This window comes from Petaurus breviceps, unplaced genomic scaffold (assembly GCF_028583685.1).
Source record: "Petaurus breviceps papuanus isolate PSGF00001 unplaced genomic scaffold, PetGlider_PUasm1.0 186, whole genome shotgun sequence".
In the NCBI taxonomy this organism is placed as follows: domain Eukaryota; kingdom Metazoa; phylum Chordata; class Mammalia; order Diprotodontia; family Petauridae; genus Petaurus; species Petaurus breviceps.
Window position 1 is genome coordinate 34,488,385 of NW_027185798.1, and position 24,151 is coordinate 34,512,535.

At 41.3% G+C, this 24,151-nt stretch overlaps 1 protein-coding gene across 1 annotated transcript; it reads right to left on the bottom strand.

Moving 5' to 3' along the window:
• Positions 1-12,624: 12,624 nt before the first annotated feature.
• On the bottom strand, positions 12,625-13,599 carry LOC138162147 (olfactory receptor 5J3-like). Its single transcript, XM_069089220.1, has one exon. It carries the CDS (start codon positions 13,597-13,599, stop codon positions 12,625-12,627), a length of 975 nt encoding a protein of 324 aa, XP_068945321.1.
• Between the last annotated feature and the right edge of the window lie 10,552 nt (positions 13,600-24,151).

Sequence of the window (24,151 nt, forward strand, 5' to 3'; positions counted from 1 at the left end):
TTCATAGATCTTCACTTTCATGGTCAGTCTAATACTTCTTCTGTCCCACACTTTCCTTTAAAGCTTCCTAAAAACTTAGCTAACTCCAGTAATGTATGCATCAACCTCATACACATTATTAACGTGTATATCCCTGGAAAGTATACTGTCAAGGTAAGTGAATTTATCCACAATTTTCAAAACTTCTCCATTTGCTGTAACAGGCAGTTCCATGTATGGACGGTGTGGTGCTGGCTGGTGGAGCACCTGTGTTTTCTTGGTGTTAATTGTTAGGAGAAAATGAGCACAAGAGCTAAGAACTGATCCATACTTTGTTGCATCTCAGCTTCAGAGGCTGCATTGAGTGCACAATCATCTGCAAACAGGAAGTCATGCACCAACACTCCCTGCACTTTGGTCTTGGCTTGTAGCCTTTTCAAATTGAATAATTTACCATCAGTGAGGTAGCTGACCTTGATGCTGTGTTAATGCTCATTGAAGGTGTTTGACCCCATGGCTGAAAACATCATACTAAAAAGCACAGGAACAAGTACACAGTCTTGTTTCATTCCATTGGTGATGGGGAAAGTGTGAAAGCACCATCCATTATCCAGAATATGGGCAGGCATGCTGTCATGAAACTGATGTACAGCTTGGTAAACTACTCCAGGCAACCAAATTTTGACATACTTTTCCACAAGCCCTTGTGACTGATAGTATCAAAATCCTTTGTCCGACTGACAAACGTTGTGTACAGACATCTGTTCTGCTCCTGGAATTTTTCCTGGAGTTGTTGGGTAGCAAGCACCATATTAACCATTCCTTGGCCCTCCATGAAGCCACGCTGACTTTCAAGTAGATGACCAGCTTCCAGGTGAAGGATGAGCCTATTAAGGAAGACTCTAACATGAATCTTGCCAGAAGTGACTAAGAGAGATATTCCCCCTGTGATTGTCACTGGAAAATCTATTTCCTATAATATTAATCTATATTAGAGAGATTTAGTCAAACTGCTATTTGAGGTCTAAGGAGAAAGAGTTATCAGCTACTTAGGGAGATAAGTGAAGGCTTCCTAGAGAAGATGGCATTTGAATTGAGTTTAGGGTTTGTAATGGTAATGGGATTTGAAGATCTTGTATTGGCCCTTTGTACATGCCCCTTGTATTGGCAAGCTAACAGGTACTTAGCACTTAGTTTCAAGTTCATAATTGTGTCAAGTATTAAGACCCAGAACTTGTGAATCCCACAGTGGGACGAACTTGCTGATGTAACAGGAAGGGGTGGGGCAGGGAGGAGCCAATACCATATATATGGAGAGGCCCAGGCTGGAGAAGGGAGAGATTTTGAGAACAGAACTTGTGGTGGCAGAACTTCTTCTGAGAGCTAGCCAGAACTTCTATTGAGAATTTCTGAGAGCCAGCCCCATGAGTGAGGAGAGGAGGATCCTTGTTTGAGGGAGTGAGTGAGGAGAGGAGAATCTGCCTGAGGGAGCCTGTTTTGCCTGAGGGAGGTGTTTACTGCATTAACTACATGCACCAACTTCGTGGTTACTGCAATGACTTTGACCTTCTGGTTTGGGGACTTGGTTTTCTGGTATTTGAATAAAGGCTTTGGTTCTGTCCTCCATGTGGAGAGCCTGTTACATTTTGTGATTCACAACTATACCAGCATATTCATAACCACCGTGGGCATTGTGAATATCACATTGTTGTTACAGGGTTGTGTAGGAGTTAGAATAGGCAAAGAGATGTAGAAAAAGATAGTTCAGCCAGGGGAGACAAAGACAACAAACTTTGAGTGGCAAGGAATAGCCAGGGCATTCAGAATAGACCTAACAATAATAATAATAATAAGTAGAATTTACATAGCACTTTTAAAGTTTGCAAAGTTCTATACAAATATTATCTCATTTTATCCTCAGAACAAGTCTGAAAGGTCAGTATAATTACTATCCCCATTTTGCAGATGATGACATTGAGGCAGACAAACATTTAATGACTTGCTAGATCTTATACCTTATTGAAGAGGCTGTACTGCTCTTCTCTGCAGAGAAAAATCTAGAGAGTGTCTGAGTCTGGATTTGAACTCAGGTCTTCCTAACTCCAGGTCCTCCAGTGCTTTGTCCACTAACCATTTATCTACCTCAGTGATAATAATAAATGGGAAGAAGAGAGTGCGATGGAGGGAGCAACTTTATTCCATTTTGTCAGAGAAACTTCTTGTAACTACGCTGAAAAGTGAAGAACAGTTGGGAGACACCAGGAACAAGCTACACAAAGAGCCAGCAGACCATATTTTTCTTTGACTAGGAGAGTAGGAACTTTCTTTTAACAGAAAAAGTTATAGTCATTCTCAATGAAAACTACTGGTTAAAACAGCTATACATCAGTAAATTTGGCTAGATAAGAACTTGTTGGCCGAGAGTTCTCATAGGTCTTCAGAGGTTTCCTGAAATTTTTATGATGTGCTCTGGATGTCCCCTTTAATTTCATTTGTGAAGTCAAGGGCAGGACAGCTTTTACCTCAGTCATTCCCTCTTGGAAGATTTTTTTTTCTTTCCTTTTCATTTTTGGGTACCTGTATAAGTCACAATTGTCTCATCTCTGTTGTCTGTGTCTTTGTATGTGTTCACTTTTTAATCTTCTATTCTTCAAACCAATATTCTAGTTTTAAGGCATCTTAGTTAAGTATGATATAAGACAATGCAACCCCATACATACAAACCTACAAAGGAAAGGTGTTACTAAACTGTAGCAAAGGAATTTGCCCAGCTACTAAGATTTAGGAACCAGGAGGTAGTCTCAGCGGAAGCAATGTAAGCAATAGGTTAGAATTTGAATTTCTCCAATTCCTCTCGGTCTTTCTGCACAGAATGAGCATATTCCTCAATTTCTTCACTATACAAAGATGTAGATGAAACATTCAGAGCAGAATGGGTCACATATTGCCTCCATAGAGGCCAGCACAGTATCTAAGGCCGTGGAGGACAATTTGTCATGGAGCCAGGATTGCCAAGGAGATGTCATGGACTTTTGTGTTGGGCTCATTGATGCATTTTTCAGCTTTTCCTGGGGAGTTATTTGCATGGCCTTGGAAGTATCATATGGAGCAAAAGTCATTTGCATCCCTTCTTGGAAATTACCAAGCTGTGGTAACCCTTTGGGTGAGGAGACCCCCCTTTGGGTTGTGGGTATGTCACCCAAGGTTTCTTTTTGTACATAGACCCTGGGAACTGTAACCCCATTATAACAGGTACTGTACCGTTTTAGGGTATTTCCCCCACATATTAAAATCCTGTTCCCTTTTCAAGTGCTTCAGAACCTAACCCCTCCTGACTTTCCAGTATCCCTACACTTTTATACCCTCTGCTCTCCAGCATACCGTCACACCAGCCTCCAGGCTGTTTCTCCCATAGGACGTCCCCACACCTGTTGGCTATTACCACAGGTCTTCATTTCCCCTCCCTTCCTCTGTCACTTCCATCCTTCCTTCTTTCCCTTTTCCTTAATTTTTCCCCTTGGTACCAAACCCTACATTTCCACTCAATCCTTGGCCTTGACTTACCTTCTGTACCTCCACTTGTGCCCTGGCCCGTGGCCCCTCCCCCGTGGATCCTCCCCTTGTCACTCCTCCTCCTCCCCCCTCTTCCCTGCTTTAGTGGGTGCCCTAGGAACTAGGGGGAAGGGCCTGACCAAGGGGAGGCTCATTCAGAGCTCCAGGAGCTGGAGGCCCACTTCGGGAGGCCACGGAGCATCCTGGAGCATGAGGTCAGCACCTGGGGTCTTCCTTGGGGCCTCTGTCTTGACCAAGGGGAACATCATCCTCAGATTTTCCCAGCCTGGGTATCTGCTCACATGCACATGGTACAGGAGAGGATGAGGCCAAGGCCAGGGACTTCTGCTCTGCCCCACCAAGGATCTGGAAGCTCTGCCCTGGCCCCAGATCTACGAGCTGATGGTCCAAGTGGTCCATGTGGCTCTTTACAAGCCACCTCCCCCAAGGGCTCAGAGGTTTGGGACCCTGCTGCTTGATGGTGGGGGGCCAGAAGCCCAGGCCTGAACTCTTCTTACATGTGTGCAGGTGACAGACCCAGGAGAAGACACCGGGAGGAAGGAGGCGAGAAGAGGAAGCAGCATGACCAAGATGGATGAGGAAGGTGCCTTCGGATGACCCCCTCCCTCCCCAAGGCCCAGACCCAAAACTGAAAAGAGAAGCGAAGCCCCAACTAGGAAAACTATGTGTGTGCTGGCAGGAGACAGGCCATGTGGTCTGGGGTGGGGGGGAAGGAGGGATACCCGCCTTGCCCAGGTCCTGTGACCCTGCCCAGATCCTCCAGTAGCTACAGGAGGGAGCCTGGAGAGGAGAAGGACCTGGAATTGGGAGATGCTGAAGGCCAGAAAACCGTTTTACGGGAGGGCAGGCTGGTGGCAGGCCAGAGGTGCCTCCCAGAGAAGCCACAGGGCATTGTGGGAACCGGAACCACCCAGCTGGGGTGGACCCAGGTCCACTGGGCTGTGGGGCTCAGCGAGGTCTCTCCGCCAACCCCACCCATAAATGAAGATTAAAAAAAAAATGAGCTACATTTTATTACTCTACCAAGTTTGTCTGCTACTTTAAAAAGAAGTCTTTTGTTAGTGTGTGTGTGTGTATATATATATATATATATATATATATGTAGAGATAGAGAAAATAGTTGATTCTAATAATTTCTTTTCGTTTCCTATTGCAAATTCATCATTTATTCTTTATTTTGGTAATTTGCTCTTTAAAAAAAAAAACACCTGACTAAAGGTTCATTGGTATTCTCAGAGAATCCACTCTCAACTTTAAAAAAAATATTTCTATAGTATTTTTTCCATTTTATCTCATTTCTCTCTGAGTTGTTTTGTGCTTAGTTTGTTTGTTGATGCTCTAGGTTTTTTTCTTTTTTATATAATTTGTAAAGCCAATCAGGAACAGCTCTCCTAAGGACTGCTGTTGTGAGTAACTTTGAGGATCTAATTGCATAGTATAGTGAACTCTCTATTTATTCAACAATAAAATAAAGTAAAACCTTCAAGAAACTAAAGCACAACATTCACAACAGTATAACATAACAATTTATTACTAAGGTGGCCACATAGTCTTAAACAAAACATATCATTCAGTAAATCACAATCTCCTCAATAAATATAGAATACCCAACTCAAGTCTTCTTGCATCTTGATTTCAGTTTGGCTTTCAATCATCCTTAAGGGGTAGTGGAAAGTACAAAGGCCATCAACCCCTAGGTCACAATAAGTTACCATATCATCAGTCACTACTGAGTACCCAAGTAAGGTTCTCTTCCATCTTGACTTGAGGCTGACTTCCAAACCCCATGGCTCCTCTTCCATGCTCCCAGCTCTTGCCTGTATTTACCCCACTGTTGCCTCAATTTATAGGTAGGCAAATCTCCACCCCTGTTCCATGTTGCAGCTCACAGGGACTGCTCCCCTCCAAGCTCTTCACAGTTTGCTTCTAAAAATACAAAGCTCAACAGGGCTACAACAATATTTACACACATTTCCGGCACTATCATCTCAATTCACTTTCTGACTGAGAAATCAACACAAAACAACATACAGAGTGTTCTCACCTGACAATGTAGCACCAATGTAGAACAACAGACAGAACAACAAAATGCCAAAACCACAAGCATTCTCTCTCTCTCTCTCTCTCTCTCTCTCTCTCTCTCTCTCTCTCTCTCACTCAGTTCTGCTTAGTCCCAGCTCATGCTTGAACTTTAATCTTCTCTGCTCCTTCCTTTTCCACCCTTCCTGTTCCACTCTTCCAGCAAGACTCTTCCCACCATGGGCTCCATGTAATGATGTTAGGCTCATTAAGGGCAGGGAAGGTCTCCAAACTTCCTTAGGTCTATTAAGGGCAACACAACATATACTGTTTCCAACAAAGACTTGACACAATGAAAGGCAAGACTCAAAGGCACTTGAATAACTAAAACAAGTTATTCTTGAATAACTAAAACAAAATACTACTTTGTTTGCTATTACATAATTACATGCTCTATTTACTAATCTTCTATTTTTTCAGGTTTGTTAATGTATTTTTAGCCACTGCTTCATATGCATCCTAAAACTTATGGTATGTTGTATCATTATTTTTTTTTTCTGCTTGGAGGAGGGAAGGCAGGGCAATTGGGGTTAAGTGACTTGCCTAAGGTCACAGGGCTAATGTGTTAAGTGTCTGAGGCCGGGTTTGAACTCTGGTACTCCTGACTCCAGAGCCGGTGCTCTATTCACTGTGCCACCTAGCCACCCTTATTGTATCATTATTACTGTTCTCTTTAACACGGTTGTTAATTGTTTCTGTTATTTGTGTTTTGATCCATTCATTCAGGATATCATTATTAAGTCTCAGTGTTAGACTTTTGTTCCCTGTATTATTTATTACTTTTTATTGCATTAAGGTCTAAAATGGTGTGCTTCCTAAATCTGCTATTTATATTTATTAATAATTTTTCTGTGGCTATTATTTACTTTTGTAAAGATACCAAGACATGCTGAGAATATGTATTTTCTTTAGCATTCCCATTCAGAAGATGGCATTAGTCTTCTTTCTGTTAGATCTATCCTACTACATTATGACATATTAAAATATTGCACAATTGTTAGGGTTTGTTTGCAGTTCTCGTTAGCTTTATGAATTTAGATCCTGCGTACTATTTTGTACAAAGCTCCTTAATGATGACAATAGTTTCATTTTCTATGGAACCTTTAAGCATAATATATTTTCTTGTTCATCCCTCTTGACAATGTCAGTTTTCATTTTTGCTTTGCCATAGTGTGATTAAAACTAATGCCTGTTTGGAGCCACCTGATGTATAGTAAAATTTGTTCCAGTCTCCCATTTTCATTCCACATTTGGCTTTTTTGTATGTGTTATTTATATGCAACACATTTCTGGGCCTTGTTTTCTTATCCATTCTCCCATTGTCTTTCTTTTTATTGGATTTTAAAATCCAGGTAAATTTATGGTTATAATTATTGAATTTACATCTTCTAATTTATTCCTTACGTCTTGATTTTTATATTTTCAAGTTAATATTTTGTCCCCCAAGATTGATTTTGCTTATAGTAATTTGACACCTGTCTGTTTCCACAAGTTTTCCTCTCACTCCTGATTACCATTTCCTCAAAGTTCCTTGAATTAACTTAAATTATTGATTTCTCTTTGTCTATATTTGCCCAGGTCTTTGACCTTGCCCTTTCCTCAACCAGATAAATGGGTTATCTAAAATCTTGCCTTCCTATGGCAGCATTGCGGTCAATATTTTGGCTTAAGTCATATTCTTTTCTGGTGCTTTGTTCCAAGAAGTTTTCATTTATTATGTTCTCTTCAATATTTCTATTTTTTTCTGATTTGTATTGTGTTATGTATGGAATATGAGCATGCACATCTAATATATATGTTATATATAATGTTTCTATAAATAAAGTGTGGGTACACACACACACACACACATACACATGTAGAGAGAAAGAATGCAAGGGCAAGGCTTAAATTAGAAAATGGATACAAAACACTTTGCAAACCTTAAAGTATAAATACTAGTTATCGTCATCATCATCATTATTTGCCTATAGTTACCAGGCCTAAGACTTGAGATAACTTCATTCCTCGAGCCTTCTAGTGCACCCTGCCTGAGCTCAACCAATGTTTAAAGGAGTTTGGTAGTAAATGTTAACAATTGAAATCTCCAGGGGAAAAAAATTGTGTACACTCACATTTTAAAGTTTAATCTGCATTATCGATACTTTCTTAACCTAGATCAGGATTGGGCAGTTTTTTTTCCCTAAAGGCCCAAATTATAAATATTTTAGGCTTTGTGGGCCAAGAGGCAAAATTGAGATTATTATGGAGGTACTTATGTAATGGGGCAGCTCAACAGCACAGTGGACAGAGTGCTGCCCTGGAGTCAGGTACTTCTTGAGTCCAAATCTAGTCTTAGACACTCTAGTGGTGTGACCCTGGGCAAGTCACTTCACCCTGTTTGCCTCAGTTTCCTCATCTGTAAAATGATCTGGAGAAGGAAATGGCAAACCACTCTAGAATTTTTGCCAAGAAAACCCCAAATGGGGTCACGAAGAGTCAGACACATCTAAAAAAAGACTAACAACTTATATAAGAAGAAATTAAATTTCCAGGAATTTTTTAATGACAAAATTCAAAATATAAAAATGATAATTGGATACAGCTTTTTGTAATACAGGTCTACTAATGAGAAGAATGGAATTTTTTTAGGGAGGGCAATAACATTTTATTTAATTGTGGTTCAAAGTTAGTGTTTCCTATTATCAAAATTGATTGCAAATGTTCATCTGTTAATGCTGATCTATAATGGAATTTTATGTATTTCATCTCTGAAAATGTCTTCACATAGGTTTTGTCAAATACTGAAATCTATCCATGTGTATATAATTTTAATTGAGCCTATTTACCACTTGGAAGGCATTTATAGAACTCAATCAAATTCTTCTTTTGATAGTTATACATCACATGGGAATTTCTTTTGTATTTGCATCAAGTTCTACAAAATGCTGCTGGAACTGTAGTTTGAGCTTAGAAAATACATCTACTGCAAATATGTGTAGGAGTGAAAATCTTCCTTCTTGTTTTAATTTTTGACAGCATGAGAAGTGTATAAAGCAGCTTGACATTACTTGTGATCCAAACAATATTAGCTGTCACCAAAATTGACTTTACTACATGTACACTCACAAATGAGTGCTATTTTTCATTGTAGTTTTATGTTGAATTCATTAACATCAACTCAGCAGCAAAAGCTAATTTTCAAAACATTTCAGTGTTTGATAATAGTAGCTGGGGTTGGTTCTCATTCAGAAAAATATCATTCTTGCTCCTGAACTCTAAAATCAAAATAATTTTTTTTCCTCTTCTTGTTTTGACAAGATGGGTTTGTTTGTACTAATAAAAAATATTTGGTGATTGGAGAGCTGTCAAGGTCTAACTGCATCACTGATTTGTAGTGCAGCGAGTAGCAGTTTGTGATCAGGAGAGGGCCACATAGCGTCTCTGGTACAACTGTCCAATTTGCCCTTGTGGCAATATGCTACTATAGATAATATTTTGATTGAAACATCATTTATCGACACTGAAATGTGGATTTCGTATACGTTTCATGTGTTATGAAAGTCTTTTGATTTTTTTTTAAAGCAATTGGGGTTAAGTAACTTGCTCAAGGTTACACGGCCAGTTATTTCCGGGGGTGGTACTAAGTATCTCAGCCCAGATTTGATCCAGGTCATCCCGACACTGGGGCCCGTGCTCTTACTCGCTGAGCCACCTGGCCGCCCCTAAGCAATTGGGGTTAAGTAACTTGCTTAAGGTTACACGGCCAGGTGTTTCTGGGTGGGTGCTAAGTGCCTGAGGCTGGATTCGATCCCCCAGGTCATCCCGATACTGGGGCTGGTGTTCGGGCAGGTGCTCTTACTCGCTGTGCTACCTGGCTGCCCCAAGTCTTTTGATTTTTCCAACTATTTAAAAATGTAAAACCATTCTTAGCTCTTGGATCATTAAAAAAACAAACCACAAAACCAAACAGGAAGTGGAAATTGGCCTACGGGCAAATTTGCCAGGACCAGGTTTAGATAATCAACAAAATAATAAATCAAGCCCTAATTTGGAGTCAGTGATTTCCGAGGTGTAAATTCTCACACAGAAAATGTTGAAATTGGTTCTCATTAGCTAGTTAGAGCTGGCTCCAGCACACCACTATGTATTTTTTGATTCTGTGTCACCAATGAGCAGAGCTTCTGAAGTACCAAATTTGAGCTCCCTTGAATGTCCCATTTCTTTGTTAAGTATATTTAGACCTCCCCACATTTTACCTTCTCCTTGTTTGTTTATTGGCTTAATTTTATCTTTTTTTTGGTGGGGTCTTCTACTGTACAGAAGCATGAAAGAGGCAGTAAAGTATGATGGAAATCATGCCAGTCTTAACTCCAATCATTACCATGACTATTTACCTCTCCTAAGGCCAGTATGGATCTGTCTCTGAATTTCTGTTTCTTTTTATGCTTCGTGCTAGTTTCTACCTATTCATCCCCAATCCTGGGGTGGGATAAAATCCTGGTAAGTACAAGACTTGCTCAAAGAAGGTGGTCTTCTCTTTTGCTTATTCCTTCCAGATGAAATCTATTTATAAAAATCCTGCCTCCCCACATTCCCTATGCATCTCAGTCACTCCTTTCCATTACTTTCACTCTATCTACTCTTTCATGGTTCCACATAATTATTGAGAGACCAAAGAAATTGCTCTCCCTTTTCTATTCATCTCTAGACTCAGTAAAAGTACATTTTTAGCTCTAATTTCTCATTTTCCTTCCTCTCCCTGCCAAAGTGACTGTCAAATATTCATATTCACTTATAGTAAGGTAAATTAAGTTGATTTCATTATGTCATCTTTTCTTGGTCATGGTTTATCCTTTTTTAATACTTATCTTCCTTATTGTGATTGTAAATTAAATATTATTTTTACCTTTGCTTTTGTTTGTTTGACACTAATACCCTAATTTTGTTGTTCAGGATCTATCTTTTTAAATTGACAGAGTTCTTTTGTAGGATACGTAATTTTAGGTTGCATCTTGGGTTCTTGGCTTTCTGAAATATCTTATTCCAGCATATTTTCTGATTTTTAATAGCTATGAAATATTCCCAGGCTATTTGACTTGGTTTTTCTTCATCAAAAGACCTTGACCTACTTTGCTTACAAAGCGTGTTGTCTGACATTGGAATGCTGAAATTCAACCACTACATACCTTGGGCTTTCAAGTGTTTTTCTCTGATAGTAATCAGTGAGTCCAATCAAAAAGCATTTTGTAATATATATTCAAAAGTTCAGGACTGTTTTGTGCATTATTTCCTTCAGTTCCTTCAATACTATAATTATAGGTTTTGAACTTTTTAAGTCTTTTGAAATCTAAAATATTTATCTCTGTGCATCTCATCTTTAAGGTTTGTCACTTTGACTTATATAGAATTCATGTCTTATTTCAAAGTTGCTTTCTCTTTCTTCCTTACAGACGACTTTTCAAAATTAGTTGCAAATTTGTCATTTTCCTTTGCATAACCTTCTGTTGCCCTCTAAATCTCCATTATATATTTTAAGTTGTCTGTCTTATCTTTGTGATTTTGAAAGCTCTGATTTCTGACCTAGTTACCATCCAAATACCTTCTTTTAGACATTTTATTTTTCTTTTGAACCATTATGGGATTTTTCACTGTTGTTCTGGGATCTCTATGGAATCAATTTTTTATTCTTTTCCATTGGAGATATTTGGTTCATTTTCTTTCGTAGTATGATACTCACAGTTCAGACTAGCCCTCTTAGCCCATTACATCTACTGGCCTTAAACACCAGGCATGCTTCACCCCAATATCTCATCAGGTCATCTAGCCATCCAGCTATCTGCTCCAGACCTCCTTATCATCTGCCTGTCATATTCATGTCATTCCCCAGCCCAATCTGTTTTCATATCTCTTTCCCAGGCTACCACTTGCCTATATATATATTGTTTTCCCTTGTAAAAATGTAAGCTACTCGAGGGCAGAAACTGTCTCTCTTTTTATATTTGTCCCCAGGACTAACAAAATGAGTGACACAAAGTAAGTTCTTACTAAATGCTTTTACATTCAGCCATTTATTTCTTCCTTCCTTCGTGCCTTTTCTACCTTATTCAATGTATCCAGTCATGTTCACCTGGGTCCTGTTCCTGACTTTTCCTATTCTGACCTACTACCTTGTCAGTGTTGAGCCATCACTGATGCCATGAGGTAGCATATAATTGGTCCCTGCCTCTGTAGATGATGTAGTGCCTGCTTAATGGTAGGAAGGCAATTGTATGGACATATTTTAAATATTCTATTGCATATATACTGGGATAAAAATCATCTGAAAGTGTCATGTAAGAAGTCAAAGCCTTACAAACACAATGAACAGCTTCTGTTAATTTCCCAGATGAAAGAGAAGTACAGACATGGTGCTCATTAGAAGACTTGATATTTTAGAATTATAACAGCATGAAATGTATAATGTTTTAGACATGTAGTTCCCCAAAATGTAAATATCATAGGACAGTGTGTTAGACATCTAAAAACCACCAGCTAGTAAGGATTTTCCCCCTTAAACTCTGGTACTTTTAAAAAATGAATTTAACATATTACAATTATTTAACCCATTCCACTTTTAGAAAGTTCAAATTATCAAGAAGCTCCTCTGCTTCCCCCTGCCCAGGACCTCAAGATTAAAGTTGCTTCTTCGTTAAGGACTGACTATGTACCAGGCACTGTGCTAAGGGCTGGAGATATCAAAAGAAAGCAAAACCAAAACAAACCCAAGTCCTTGTTCTCAAAGATCTTTTAAGTGAAGCTCACAATCATGTACTATTGCACTACTCCCTAGGTTGGTATTCTTCAAACCTTCTCTGTTGTTTCTGCCGTAGGAATAATTTATGTCGGAAAAGATATATTGACCTAGACTAGGGGTTCTTAAATATATAAAATACATAGGATCACTAAGGAAACTTATTATACTGAAAATGCAGTTAACAAATTTTGTTTTAGACCAGGTTCAGGGACTCCAGGTTAAGAACTGATTTGAACACTGGAATCACTGGGTAAAATGTATCCTTCACATAGTTTCTTCAAGGTAACTTTGACTTCTTTGTTTCTCAGGCTATAGATGATAGGATTTAACATGGGGGTGGCAATACAGAAGAGAACAGAGACCAGGATGTCCACATCCAGGGAGTAGCCTGAGCTGGGCTGGTCATAGTTGAAGTTGGCTGTTCCAAAGAAGATGACCACCACAGTGAGGTGAGAGGCACAGGTGGAGAAGGCTTTTTTCTGCCCTTGAGCAGACTGGATTTTCAAGATGGCAGAGATAATGAGCATGTAGGACACAGCAGTGAAGAGGCAGGGGCTCAGACCAATGGTGGCGCTGGACACATAGAGTGTGAACTCATTGACTGAAGTGTCTGAGCAAGAGAGCTTCAGGAGCAGGGGGATGTCACAGAGAAAATGGCTGATCTGGTTAGAACCACACAAAGTGAGTGTTGCCGTGAGCCCTGTGTGTGTCAGAGAATTCACTAACCCACACAACCAGGACCCAGCTGTTAAGTAGGTACAGACCCTCTTGCTCATGAGAACTGGGTAACGTAATGGGTGACAAATGGCTATAAATCTGTCATAAGCCATAGCAGCCAACAGGACACCCTCAGTACCAGCACAAGTAACAAGGAAGAAGAGCTGGGACAGGCAGCCTTCATAGGTAATGGTCTTCTTCTCTCGGAAAAAGTTCACCAGCATGATGGGGACAGTGGTGGAAGTGTAGCAGATGTCCAGGAAGGACAAGTTGCTGAGGAAATAATACATAGGGGTGTGAAGAACAGGGTTGATTCTGATGGCTGTTAACATGAGAAGGTTCCCCAGGAGAGTTACCAGGTATACAACCAAGAATATCAGGAAGAACAATCCCTGAAGCTCTGGGTGGTTGGAGAACCCCAGGAAGATGAATTCAGTGACATCTGTTTGGTTTCCCCTTTCCTTAATGTCATTCATGGCTGAAATGAAAATAGAGGATGTCATGGTTTGGGGGAGGAGAGAGTTAACCCCTTCATCTATCTCTCCTCACCTTGCCACACTATTGGCTACAGAATTCAATGGGAAGTACTTAACCCAGAACAGAGAGATTGTCCATGAAGGACAAAGATGGACAAACTCATATGAATGGTTGTTGTCCTTAGGACCAAAATGACATCAGTATGTTAGAGTCAAATTACAGTATGTCTAACTATTACTGATCAGACCAACAGGAACTCAGAATGCTTTACCACAGGTTGAGCACAATTAATTCATGTGAACTTTTGGGGCAGATTCTCTAAATCTGCACATCTCGTGTTTCTTTTGAGCTGCTGCAATTCTGCTTTGCTTATAAAGCATAGCACTTTCTTTGATGAGGGCATGCCATGGGCACTACTTTGTCAGCCTCTCCCTTGTCACACAATGGATTCCAAAGTTCTTCAGTGAGACTTTGAGAGTGGGAGACTCATATGAATACCAAAAGACAGTCACACAAGTGAGGAACCATGGCTTGAACTGGAATCCTCATCTCATGGATTTGGAGTTCTCTCTCCCTCAATTGCTTCAGTGATATTCACTGACCCCTCTGTACTGAGCTCAGTGCTGAACTACTATTTTATAAAAGACTCTGTGGTCCAGTGTGACATTTATTCCTTCATTCAACAAATATTTATTAAGTATCTACTATGTGCTGGGCAGTGTGCTAAGAACTGAGGATATAAATACTTAAAAAAGAAAGAGAGGGGCAGCTAGGTGGCGCTGTGAATAAAGCACCGGACCTGGAATCAGGAGGACCTGAATTCAAATCCAGCCTCAGACACAACACAAAAACTAGCCATGTGACTTTGGGCAAGTCACTTAACCCCAATTGCCCTCAAAAAAGCAAAAAAAAAGAAAAAAGACAGTTCAATCATCCTGCTTTCTTTGTTGACTCCTTTCTGTGACCCCAAGGTCACAGCTGAGCTCAAATGTGAGGTAAATTCAAGCCTAGCACTCTCCCCATTAGGCCACCTAGCTGCTTCAGACAAGTCACTGTCTCCCAGGCTCTCTCTCTGGGTGTGTTATACTGGGACTTTTTTTGTATGTGTTTGGGTTGTACAAGATGCCCACTGAGGACCCTGCTAACCCTCAATTCAGGAAGTCTGCGTCCTTCTTCCCTAAGAAGATTGAGGCCATCAGACATCAGCTCACCCTTCAGAACACTATACTCTCCCTTTCCTTAACACTTCTCAGCATCCCCACTCATTTTCTTCTGCTTCCTTCTTCTCTCAGAATAAGAGACATCCCCTCCTCTAACAAAGTCTAATTCTTCTCTCTGGGCCTTTGAACCCATTATCCACCCTCTCCTTTAGGACCTCACTAAAGCAGCAATTCTCTCATGCACCATCAATCTTTGCTCCCCTCTGAGTGTAGTCATGATCGGGTCTTCCCAATTCTAAAACTTAAAATCAAACAAACAAAGACCAGGTTTGCTTTATCTTATCAATCTGTCATCCTGAAACTTTCTCTTCTTATTGCTAAGCTTCTTGTACTCCCCCAAATGCCTCCCAAGCCAATCCTCTCCTCAACCCTAGTACTGGGCCTCCATCCCACCTCTCCATTGAGTGACTCTTGTTTTCAGATGATTTAGCCTTTTTTCAGTCCTCATCCTCTTTGAATTCTCCGCTGATTTTAACTCCCTCCTTCCATTGGATATAATTCTTTAGCTTTATAGTCAAGACAGCCAGATATCACAGTGAAGAGTGTGTCAGGCTTGGAGTCAGGAAGATCTGAATTCAAATCCAGTCTCAGACCCTTACTAGCTATGTGACACTGGGCAAGTTACCCTTTTTTTTTTGACTCTGTTTCTTCAACTATAAAATGGGGATAGTATAGTAGCACTTACCTTGCAGGGTGGTGTGAGGATGATGTACCAGCTCCTGGCACATAGAAGGTTCTGTATAAATGCTGGCTGTTACTATTATTATTATAACTATCACATTCCATTACTTCTCCTTCCCTACTCCTTCTCTGTTCTTTATAGACCTTTGAAGAAGGGTATTCCTACAGGCTCTGTTCTTGGCCACTTCTCTGCCTCTTCAAAATAATCAGTCCTCTGGACTCAACTCTACCTAGGCAAGTGACTTGAAACCTTCATCTGCAAGGTAGTCTTACACACAAAAACTTGCTCATCAACAAATAAGTGGCTGGAGCTTCTGGTTTAATGGAATTATTGGCTTGAGGGGTGGATAAATGGGAACAGCAGCCAGTAGCTGGATTTGTTTAATCTTCTATTCTCTCTCAACTTTGTTGGGAAACAAATCCTGTCTATTTCCCTCTGAAACATCTCTCAAATCTGTCCTTTCCATTCTCCCTGCTTTTCCCACGTCTCCCATGGGCCCTCATGACCAAGTGCCTGCCTGCAATGCTGAAGCTGGTTTTTCTCCCTCTGTTCTCTGCTCTCTCCAAAGCAGCCTTCATGCTGGCACAGCCTCATCTTTCTAATGCCTGGAGATAACGTTAAGGCAAACAGGGTACAGCTAGGAAGTGACTGAGGCCATATTTGAACTCACTAAAGCGAGTCTTCCTGATTTCAGGCCTGATATTCTATCCATTATACCACCTAGCTGTGCATGGTTTGTTCAAAGAGGCCCAGTGCCTCTGGTGCAGGGGCTTGCTGGGTCCTTTCCAAGGCTGCTCATCTATTTTTGGAGTCTATCTGTCATGCAGTTCTCACCTGTGGCTCCCAGAAGCTGTAGCATTGGCAGTAACCACTCCCAGGTAAATTCACTCAGTTGACAGACTAAACTAGGTTGAGGGTAGCCAATTGTTCTCAAATCCACTGATGAGCTAGGGGGCATCTACCCCAAACTTGTGAGAACTTCCTCTGGTGGAATGGGCGAATGAGAACAAGTTGTTTCAACAGCCATGAAGGGGGCTGAAGCAGGTGCCATGGAGTGCTGAGAACTTAGTCAGACCTGGAAGACACCAAGGTCATCCACTGCATCCTGGGCCATCTCCAGCTGTCCTGGCTTTTGTCTTGCCACTAGGCATCTGCAACTCTGGAAGAGAGAGTGAAGTTGATTTTGTGCAACACTGTCTCACTCAAATCCAATTCATGTGGAAATCAAGATATCGTTCATGATGTCAGTGGTCCTTTTCAAAAATGAAAGACAAATAACAGCCGCCATTATTCTGCTCTACCATCTGTAATGGCTCCCTAGTATCTACAGATTAAAATTGGAAAAAATTCCCTGACACTCAAGGCCCTTGACAAATTAGCAGCTCCTTATCTTTTCATCCTTGTCTCACGTTATTATCTTCCATGGACCCTGTGTTTCAGCCACAGGGACTATTCAAATGCCCAGACGTGTGCTGCATTCTCACATCCATAGCTTTGCTCACATTGTTACCTAGGCTTATCATATTCTCTTTGCCTATCGCATTTCTTCCTATACTTTAAAGCCCAATTAAAATGCCACCTCCTCCATGAAGCCTCCCTGATCCCCCAGTTGGTCCTGACTTACCCCTTTGGAGCTCATATAGTTGTGTATTTTGTGCTTTGATAGTGCACTTATCTGTTACTGTATACTAAGTTACCTGTTGGTGTGTCTTATCCCTCTAGTGAATGATCGACTCCAAGTGGACAAGCAAGTACCAGTGTGTAACTAAGCTTTGCACCTCCCCGCCTCTGCTTACCTACTACAGTGCTTTGCATACAGTATATGTGCTTAGAACGTCTGTTGAGTGGAATTGAAATGTGTGCCATTCTCGGCTACTAGGGCAAGAAAACACTCCTCCCGTCGAGATGAAAGAAAAATTTTCCTTTCTTGATGTCAGTATGTGGAAGATACTTCTCCCAGGGCAGCCTGTGACATGAAATTTAGAAAAGGGGGCTCATTTTGTGACAGTGGAGAACCAAGTTCAAGGATGTCTTTTGAAAGCAAGACACACAAAGTCTGAGGCTGAGGGTAATTCATGTCACAGAAAAACCTGGCAAACATAGAAGAATCACTTGTTTGGTTGACATCTTACCAAAGGGTGAGGATGACTGAGTTTGTTTTCAGCTGAAATGACTGATTTTTTTTTTATTTAAATGACCACATGTTTTTACTTTACGGAAGCCCTGCTGAAAATAAATCTGATGGCCCTCGTTGCTCCTGGGTTTCACCTGTGGTGAGAACATTCTTTTACCCATGGATTCCCTAGGATAAAGGATTAAATTATTTTAGGAAACTCAGAAAAAAATGAGATGTTTCATGTTAATTAAACAAATATGACTTACCTCTTGCTTTGAAATTTTCTCCTTAAAAAAAAAAGAGAAAAGAAAATAGGTGCCAGAAACTAGGTGTAAAACACAAAGGAGAGGTTGTGGTTTCTTGAAAGGGAAGGAAATTAATTTCATGAACACAATACTGAAAAGCTCCTGCTTTAGTCTTGAGAACAGAGGAAGAATCAGCCTCTGGCAGTGAGCTGCTGCCCCAGTACCTGCAGGGAGAGGACTTGGGCTTTTCAGGTCCTCCTCTGCTGGCTGCTCTAAATTCTTGCCTTGCCTCAGGGGTTACTTCTGTGTGAGATCAGGGACATCAGCTTGAAGAGTTCCAGGTTACTTCCTGTTAACCTGGTCAATCCCTAGAGGCCAGAGCAGGCTTTAGTCCCTGAAGTTATTTTCTTGAGTCTATGGACTAGCTCCTATTTAGTGCCTCAAGAAATAAGGCTTTCCTTTTCCCCAGGGTCAGAGGCTCATAGAATGTTTAGGAGCAAAGGGACCCTGAGAATCATCTCTTGGGAGCCTTTCCAGCATCACTTCTTTGGCAATATTTCTGAGCTTCACTTACTCTATGGTCCTGGCATTTTATTTCTTTTCCAGGATGTAGAGTATATTCAGGGAAGACTAGTATCTCTGGTGTGAGCCTGCCAAGCTTTCCACCATTGGTGTCCACCTGATACACCCAACTCCCTCCTGTGGCTCCCAGAAGCTATGGCACATGCAGTAGCCACACCCTGGTAAACATTCAGCAGATGGGCTAAATCAAGCTGAGGGTACTAGGTCTCAAGCCCTTTGGTGAGTTGGGGGGTGTCTATCCCAAGCATGTGAAGACTTCCACTGGTGGAATGAGTGGATGAGAACAAGTTGTCCCAACAGCCATGAAGGCAGTTGAAGTAGGAGCTGTGGAACATAAGAGTTTGGTTAGGCATTGAAGATGCCAAGGCCATCCACTGTATCCTGAGCCATCACCAGTTATCTTGACTTTGTCTTGCCTCTACTTTGATGACTCTGGGAGAGAGAGGGAGACTGATGACTTTGCCCAACTTTGCCTCACTCAATTCCAGTTTATGCTTGAATCCAAAGACATCACCCATACCGTTTTACCATTTTTACCTATCTCAAAGGCCTGTGATGACAGACAAGTGACAAAGCAGCAAGTGTGGATACACTGGGAATTGTGGTCTCATCCCAGCCTCTTGGTGGCCCAGGCCATAGGGTTGTCTTTGCACTGGAAGCACCAGTGGGTGGAGGACCTTTGGTGTCTGCCCTTTAAGGACTGCACTGCTCACTTCCTGGTGTGAGAAAGAGGCTAGAAAAGGCACCCTAAAATTGTTTGCTTCACCCAACCTTGGCCTGTCTACCATGGCAGGTGGGGATTGCACCTTGCAATTAAAACATGAAGAAAAGTACAAAAACTTTTGTGAAGATGATCCCACTCACCATTGGTACATGGAATGTGCACATACTTATAGACAACACGAAATCCAACAGACCCGAAAGATGAACGGCTCTTGTTGAGAGAGAACACAGCAGGTATCACCTCCCAATATCAATATCAATCCCTGAGTGAAACAAGGCTAGCAAATGAAGGTCAGCTTTCTGAAATTGGAGCTGGATACATATTTTTCTGGAGTGGCTGCAGTAAAGGAGAGTGTGGTGAAGCTGGCATAGGTTTTGTAATCAAAACTGATCTAGTCAATAAGCTTGTATGCCTCCCCAAAGGAATGAATGACAGGCTCATGACAATACAATTACCAGCTGCAGGAAAGCACCATGTCACATCTATGAGCAAAGCAGACTTAGTAGCTCAAAAGAAACTTGAGATGTTCAAATTTGGAGACATCTCCACTGCAAATGTTCATATGGACTATTTGTGCTTGACGTGTTGTAGAGCCTTCTGGGCTCATAGGGCCTGAACGGACACAGCTGGATGAATTGTACCTTGACTCCAACATAACGATGTCATTTCAGTCCTTTTTGAGAAGGAAGAACAACAGCCAATTCTGGTGTTTTAAACTTTAATTCAATAAAGATTTATTAAGTACTTATCATATGGCACTAGTCACTGACAAAGGTCCCTGCCCTCATGGAGATTATAATCTATTCTCTACATATACATATAGCACCTGGGGCTCTCGTTCACCTGAGAACCCCCATGACTATTAGCCCCAGGTTGGAGGCATATCATGAGTGTGGGTCAACATTCACTGAAAATCAGAGTTCATGATCCTTTCTTGATGTGTTGTTTTATCAGTCAATCAGAGGAAATACTAGCTTAAATAAAGGACATGTAATTCAAGAGCACAGCAAAGTAAGTGACCAAAGAGTCTCCCCAGACAAACCAGGGGACCCTCACCCATAGGTAACCAGATTACCTGTGGGAAAGAGGGCATATACCAGAGTATGAATGTAGGGACATATATGTAAGGCATATGCATGGGCAGAGAAGACACAAAGGAAACAGATACAGCAAGGACAAATGGTGCATTAGACAGTGCTGTTTCCTCCTGTGAAATGCCCCTGAAATCCTCAGGTGATGTCTCTGGGAAGGCTGCTTTATTCACTGAGCTGGGAGACTCAGCTGCTTGGTTTTAGAGGCCTCTTCAGGCCCTCTGCTGCTCTCTGCTACTTGGGGTGGAGCTGGCTTTGTCTTTTGTCTCCCCTCCTCATCAATCCCCATACACCCTGAGTAGCCAAATCACCAGACTCTACACATGGATGAATATATACAGAACAAATGTTAAATATGTCAGAGTTATAAGACAAAGTACTATTTGAGGTCTAAGGAGAAGAGGTTATCAATTACTAGGTAGATGAGGGAAAGCTTCCTAGAGGAGGTGACTTTTGAACTGAGTTTAAAGGAGGGGTAAAAATTGAAATAGGCAGAGAGATGAAGTAAAGGACAATCCAGCCATGAGGGACAATGGCAGCAAATTCTGGGTGGCAAGAAATAGTCAGTATATTCAGAAGAGGTCTATCGATAGAAATCATAATAATAATTGACATTTATATAACACTTTCCAAAGTTGTAAAGTGCTGTCCAAATATCTCATTTTATCCTCAGAACAAGCCTGAGAGGTATCCCTATTTTACAGATGAAGAAACTGAGGCTGTTAAATGACTTGCCTGGTCTTATGCCTTATTGGAGAGGTTTTGTTACTTCTTCTCTGCAGTGAGAAAGGTAGGAAGTATCTGAGTCTGAATTTGAACTCAGATCTTCCTAACTCCAGGTCCAATGCTTTGTCCCCTGGGCCATGTGCCTCCCTCAATGCTGCTAATAAATGGGTGGAAGAGAGGCCAGTAGGGGATGGGAGGGGAATAACTTTATTCCCTTTTGTCAAAGATATTTCTTGCAATTGCACAGGTAAGTGAAGAATAGTTAGGAGGCAGCAAGAGTTGTATTAGCAACAAATGTAGTTCATACACCGAGAAAGCCAGCAGACTAAATTTCCCTGTGACTAAAGAGAATATGAGTTTTCCTCCAATAGAAAATGTTATAGTTATACACAATGAAAATTCCTGTTAAAAATAGCTATCTATTGGGGTGGCTAGGTGGCACAGTGAATAGAGCACCGACCCTGGAGTCAGGAGGACCTGAGTTCAAATCCTGCCTCAGACATTTAGCACTTACTAGCCGTGTGACCTTGGGCAAGTCACTTAACCCCAATTGCCCTGCCTTCTCCCCTCCAAAAAGTAAAAAAAAAAATCTATATATCAGTAAAGCTGGCTAGATAAGAGCTGATTGGCTGAGCAGTTCTTGTAGGTCTTCGGAGCCTTCCTAGACATTTTTATGATGTGCTGTGAGTGTCCCCTTTAGTTTCATCTGTGGTGTCCGGGGCAGGACATCTTTTCACTCTCTCATTCCTTCTTTGAGGTTTTTTTTTCTTTCCTCCTCACTTTTAGTCACCTATAAAAGTTGCAATAGCTAAATCTCTCTTGCTTTTTGTTTTTTCATCATTCTTTGAACAGTTATTCTAGTTTTAAGGTATCTTAATCAAGTATGTTATAAGAGAATAGAGCCCCATATAATATCAAGCAAACCTCACAAAGGAAAGCAGTCACTAAACTTGGACGAAGGAATTTGACCAACTACTAAGATTTAGGAACCAGGAGGTTGTCTCAAAGGAGGGAATCCATAGGTTGGAAGTGGGACTTCTCCAATTCCTCTCGGTCTTTCTGCACAGAATGAGCATATTCCTCAATTTCTTCACTATACAAAGATGTAGATGAAACATTCAGAGCAGAATGGGTCGCATACTGCCTCTGTAGAGGCCAGCACAATATCTAAGGCCACGGAGGACAATCTGTCATGGAGCCAGGATTGCTAAGGAGATGTCATGGACTTTTGTGTTGGGCTCATCGATGTATTTTTCAGAAGCTTTTCCTGGGGAGTTATCTGCATGGTCTTGGCAGTACCATATGGAGCAAAAGTAGTTTACACCCCTTCTTGGAAATTACTAGGCTGTGGTAACCCTTTGGGTGAGGAGACACCCCTTTGTTGTGGATGTGTCACCCGTTTTTTAATCTGCACACAGACCCTCTTATAACAAATGCTGTACCATTTTAGGGGACTTCCCCCACATATTAACATCCTCTGTTCAGCTTTTAAAATTCTTCAGAACCTAGCGCCTTCCTCCCCTTCCAATCTTCTTACACTTTAATCCTCTCTATATACTCTAGGGTCCAGTCACACAGACCTCCATGTGATTTCTGCCATAGGATACTCCATCTCCTGTCTCTACACCTTTTCAATGGCTGCTCCCCTATGCCTTCATCTCTACCCCCTGGCTCCCCTGGCTTCTTTCAAGACTCACCTCAAATCCCACCTTCCACAAGAGGTAGATGGGGGTTAGATCCTTAGGCATAAACAAATACTTAGTGATTAAAATATTTGATGGAACCTTTGTAACAAAGTTACAGGTCTAGTCAGCCTAATGAAGATTATGTGCAGGACCTTCCTGATAGGAAGGAAAAGCTTCCTCTCCCTTGCCTTTGTCAAGGAGAGCTTGCAAATTTGGTTACTGCAATGTACTAGTATCTTAGGGAGGTGGACAGGTCTGAGATGTCATCCCAGAGTGTTAACCCTGAGAAAGCTAACAAGGTTTATTCATGACGGTTTCAAAGGACGTAAGCTTTGATGTTCCAGGAGATGTTTTCTTGCACGCAGTGCTACCCAAGAGAGAGCTTCAGGTCAACTAAGTCCTGGTTTTGCATGCGCCTTGGCCAGTCTCTCGTCTCTCTCTTTCTCTTTATCTCTTGGTTGGTTCTCTCCACTTTGCCACTGCTTTGTGGTAGTATGAGCTAGGCAACTTTTGAGGGATACCTGGAGTGGCCCAAACTTTTTGGAGTATTTAACCTGTGAAATGGGACCCCTGGTCATTATCCAAGTCCAAAGCATGGGATAACCCCAGAGAGCAACTTCTTGGTCACTGTAATGATACTGATATTTCAGGTCACCCACCAAAGAGCCAGATCATAAGCAGGGCATGTTTATGTCCCTGAGATTAGGGCAGATCAATAAAATATATTTGGAGAAAGACTAAATACCCTTGGGTATAAAGCAGGATTCTATGAGAATAGTTTCCCAGGGTTGTGCTGGTGGTGGATCTAGCAAGCAAAGTATATTTTTGTTGTGAGGGAGAAGAAGCCTGGAGATTTTTCTTAATGTTAATGAGCATCGCTCACCCCCCCCCCCCAAGGGCATGTTTCTGAGCATCCCTGCTTGAGACATATCACAACTGAGTGAGAAAGGACTTCCAAGGTGGGAAGGAGTGAACAAAGGGTCATTGGGTGACCATCGGAAAATTTCCAGATGGTGTCTCTGAGTCAGTGATAGTGTCTAACTTGGACCAAATCTTTTTCTCACCTTTGGGCTCTTCATCCTAGAATGAGGCTAGAAAGAATAGAGAGTTGGCAAAGAGGTCAGTGAGGAATTTTGTACCAAAAAGGGAATAAAGTGCCAGCGGTAATGACAGCTTTTACTGCAGTATCAGCAGTCATGACCTCTTTGGTACCTATGTGAACTTTGTACTAAGTGATTAAAATGGTAGAAGACAAGAAAAAGACAGCAAATAATTAATTTATCAGAGAACCACGGAGGAGAGATGTCTCCGCTGATGTAAGAAAACCTTTGTATTGCCAGATTAAAGTGAACACATAACAGACATCACAGTCATAATATTTGTCAGCATAGATTGTGACAGATTGACCAGGGTACACACAGTGAGCACAAAAAATTCTAGCAATGAGAATGCAGTAGGAGTCAGACAATATATGGGGAAT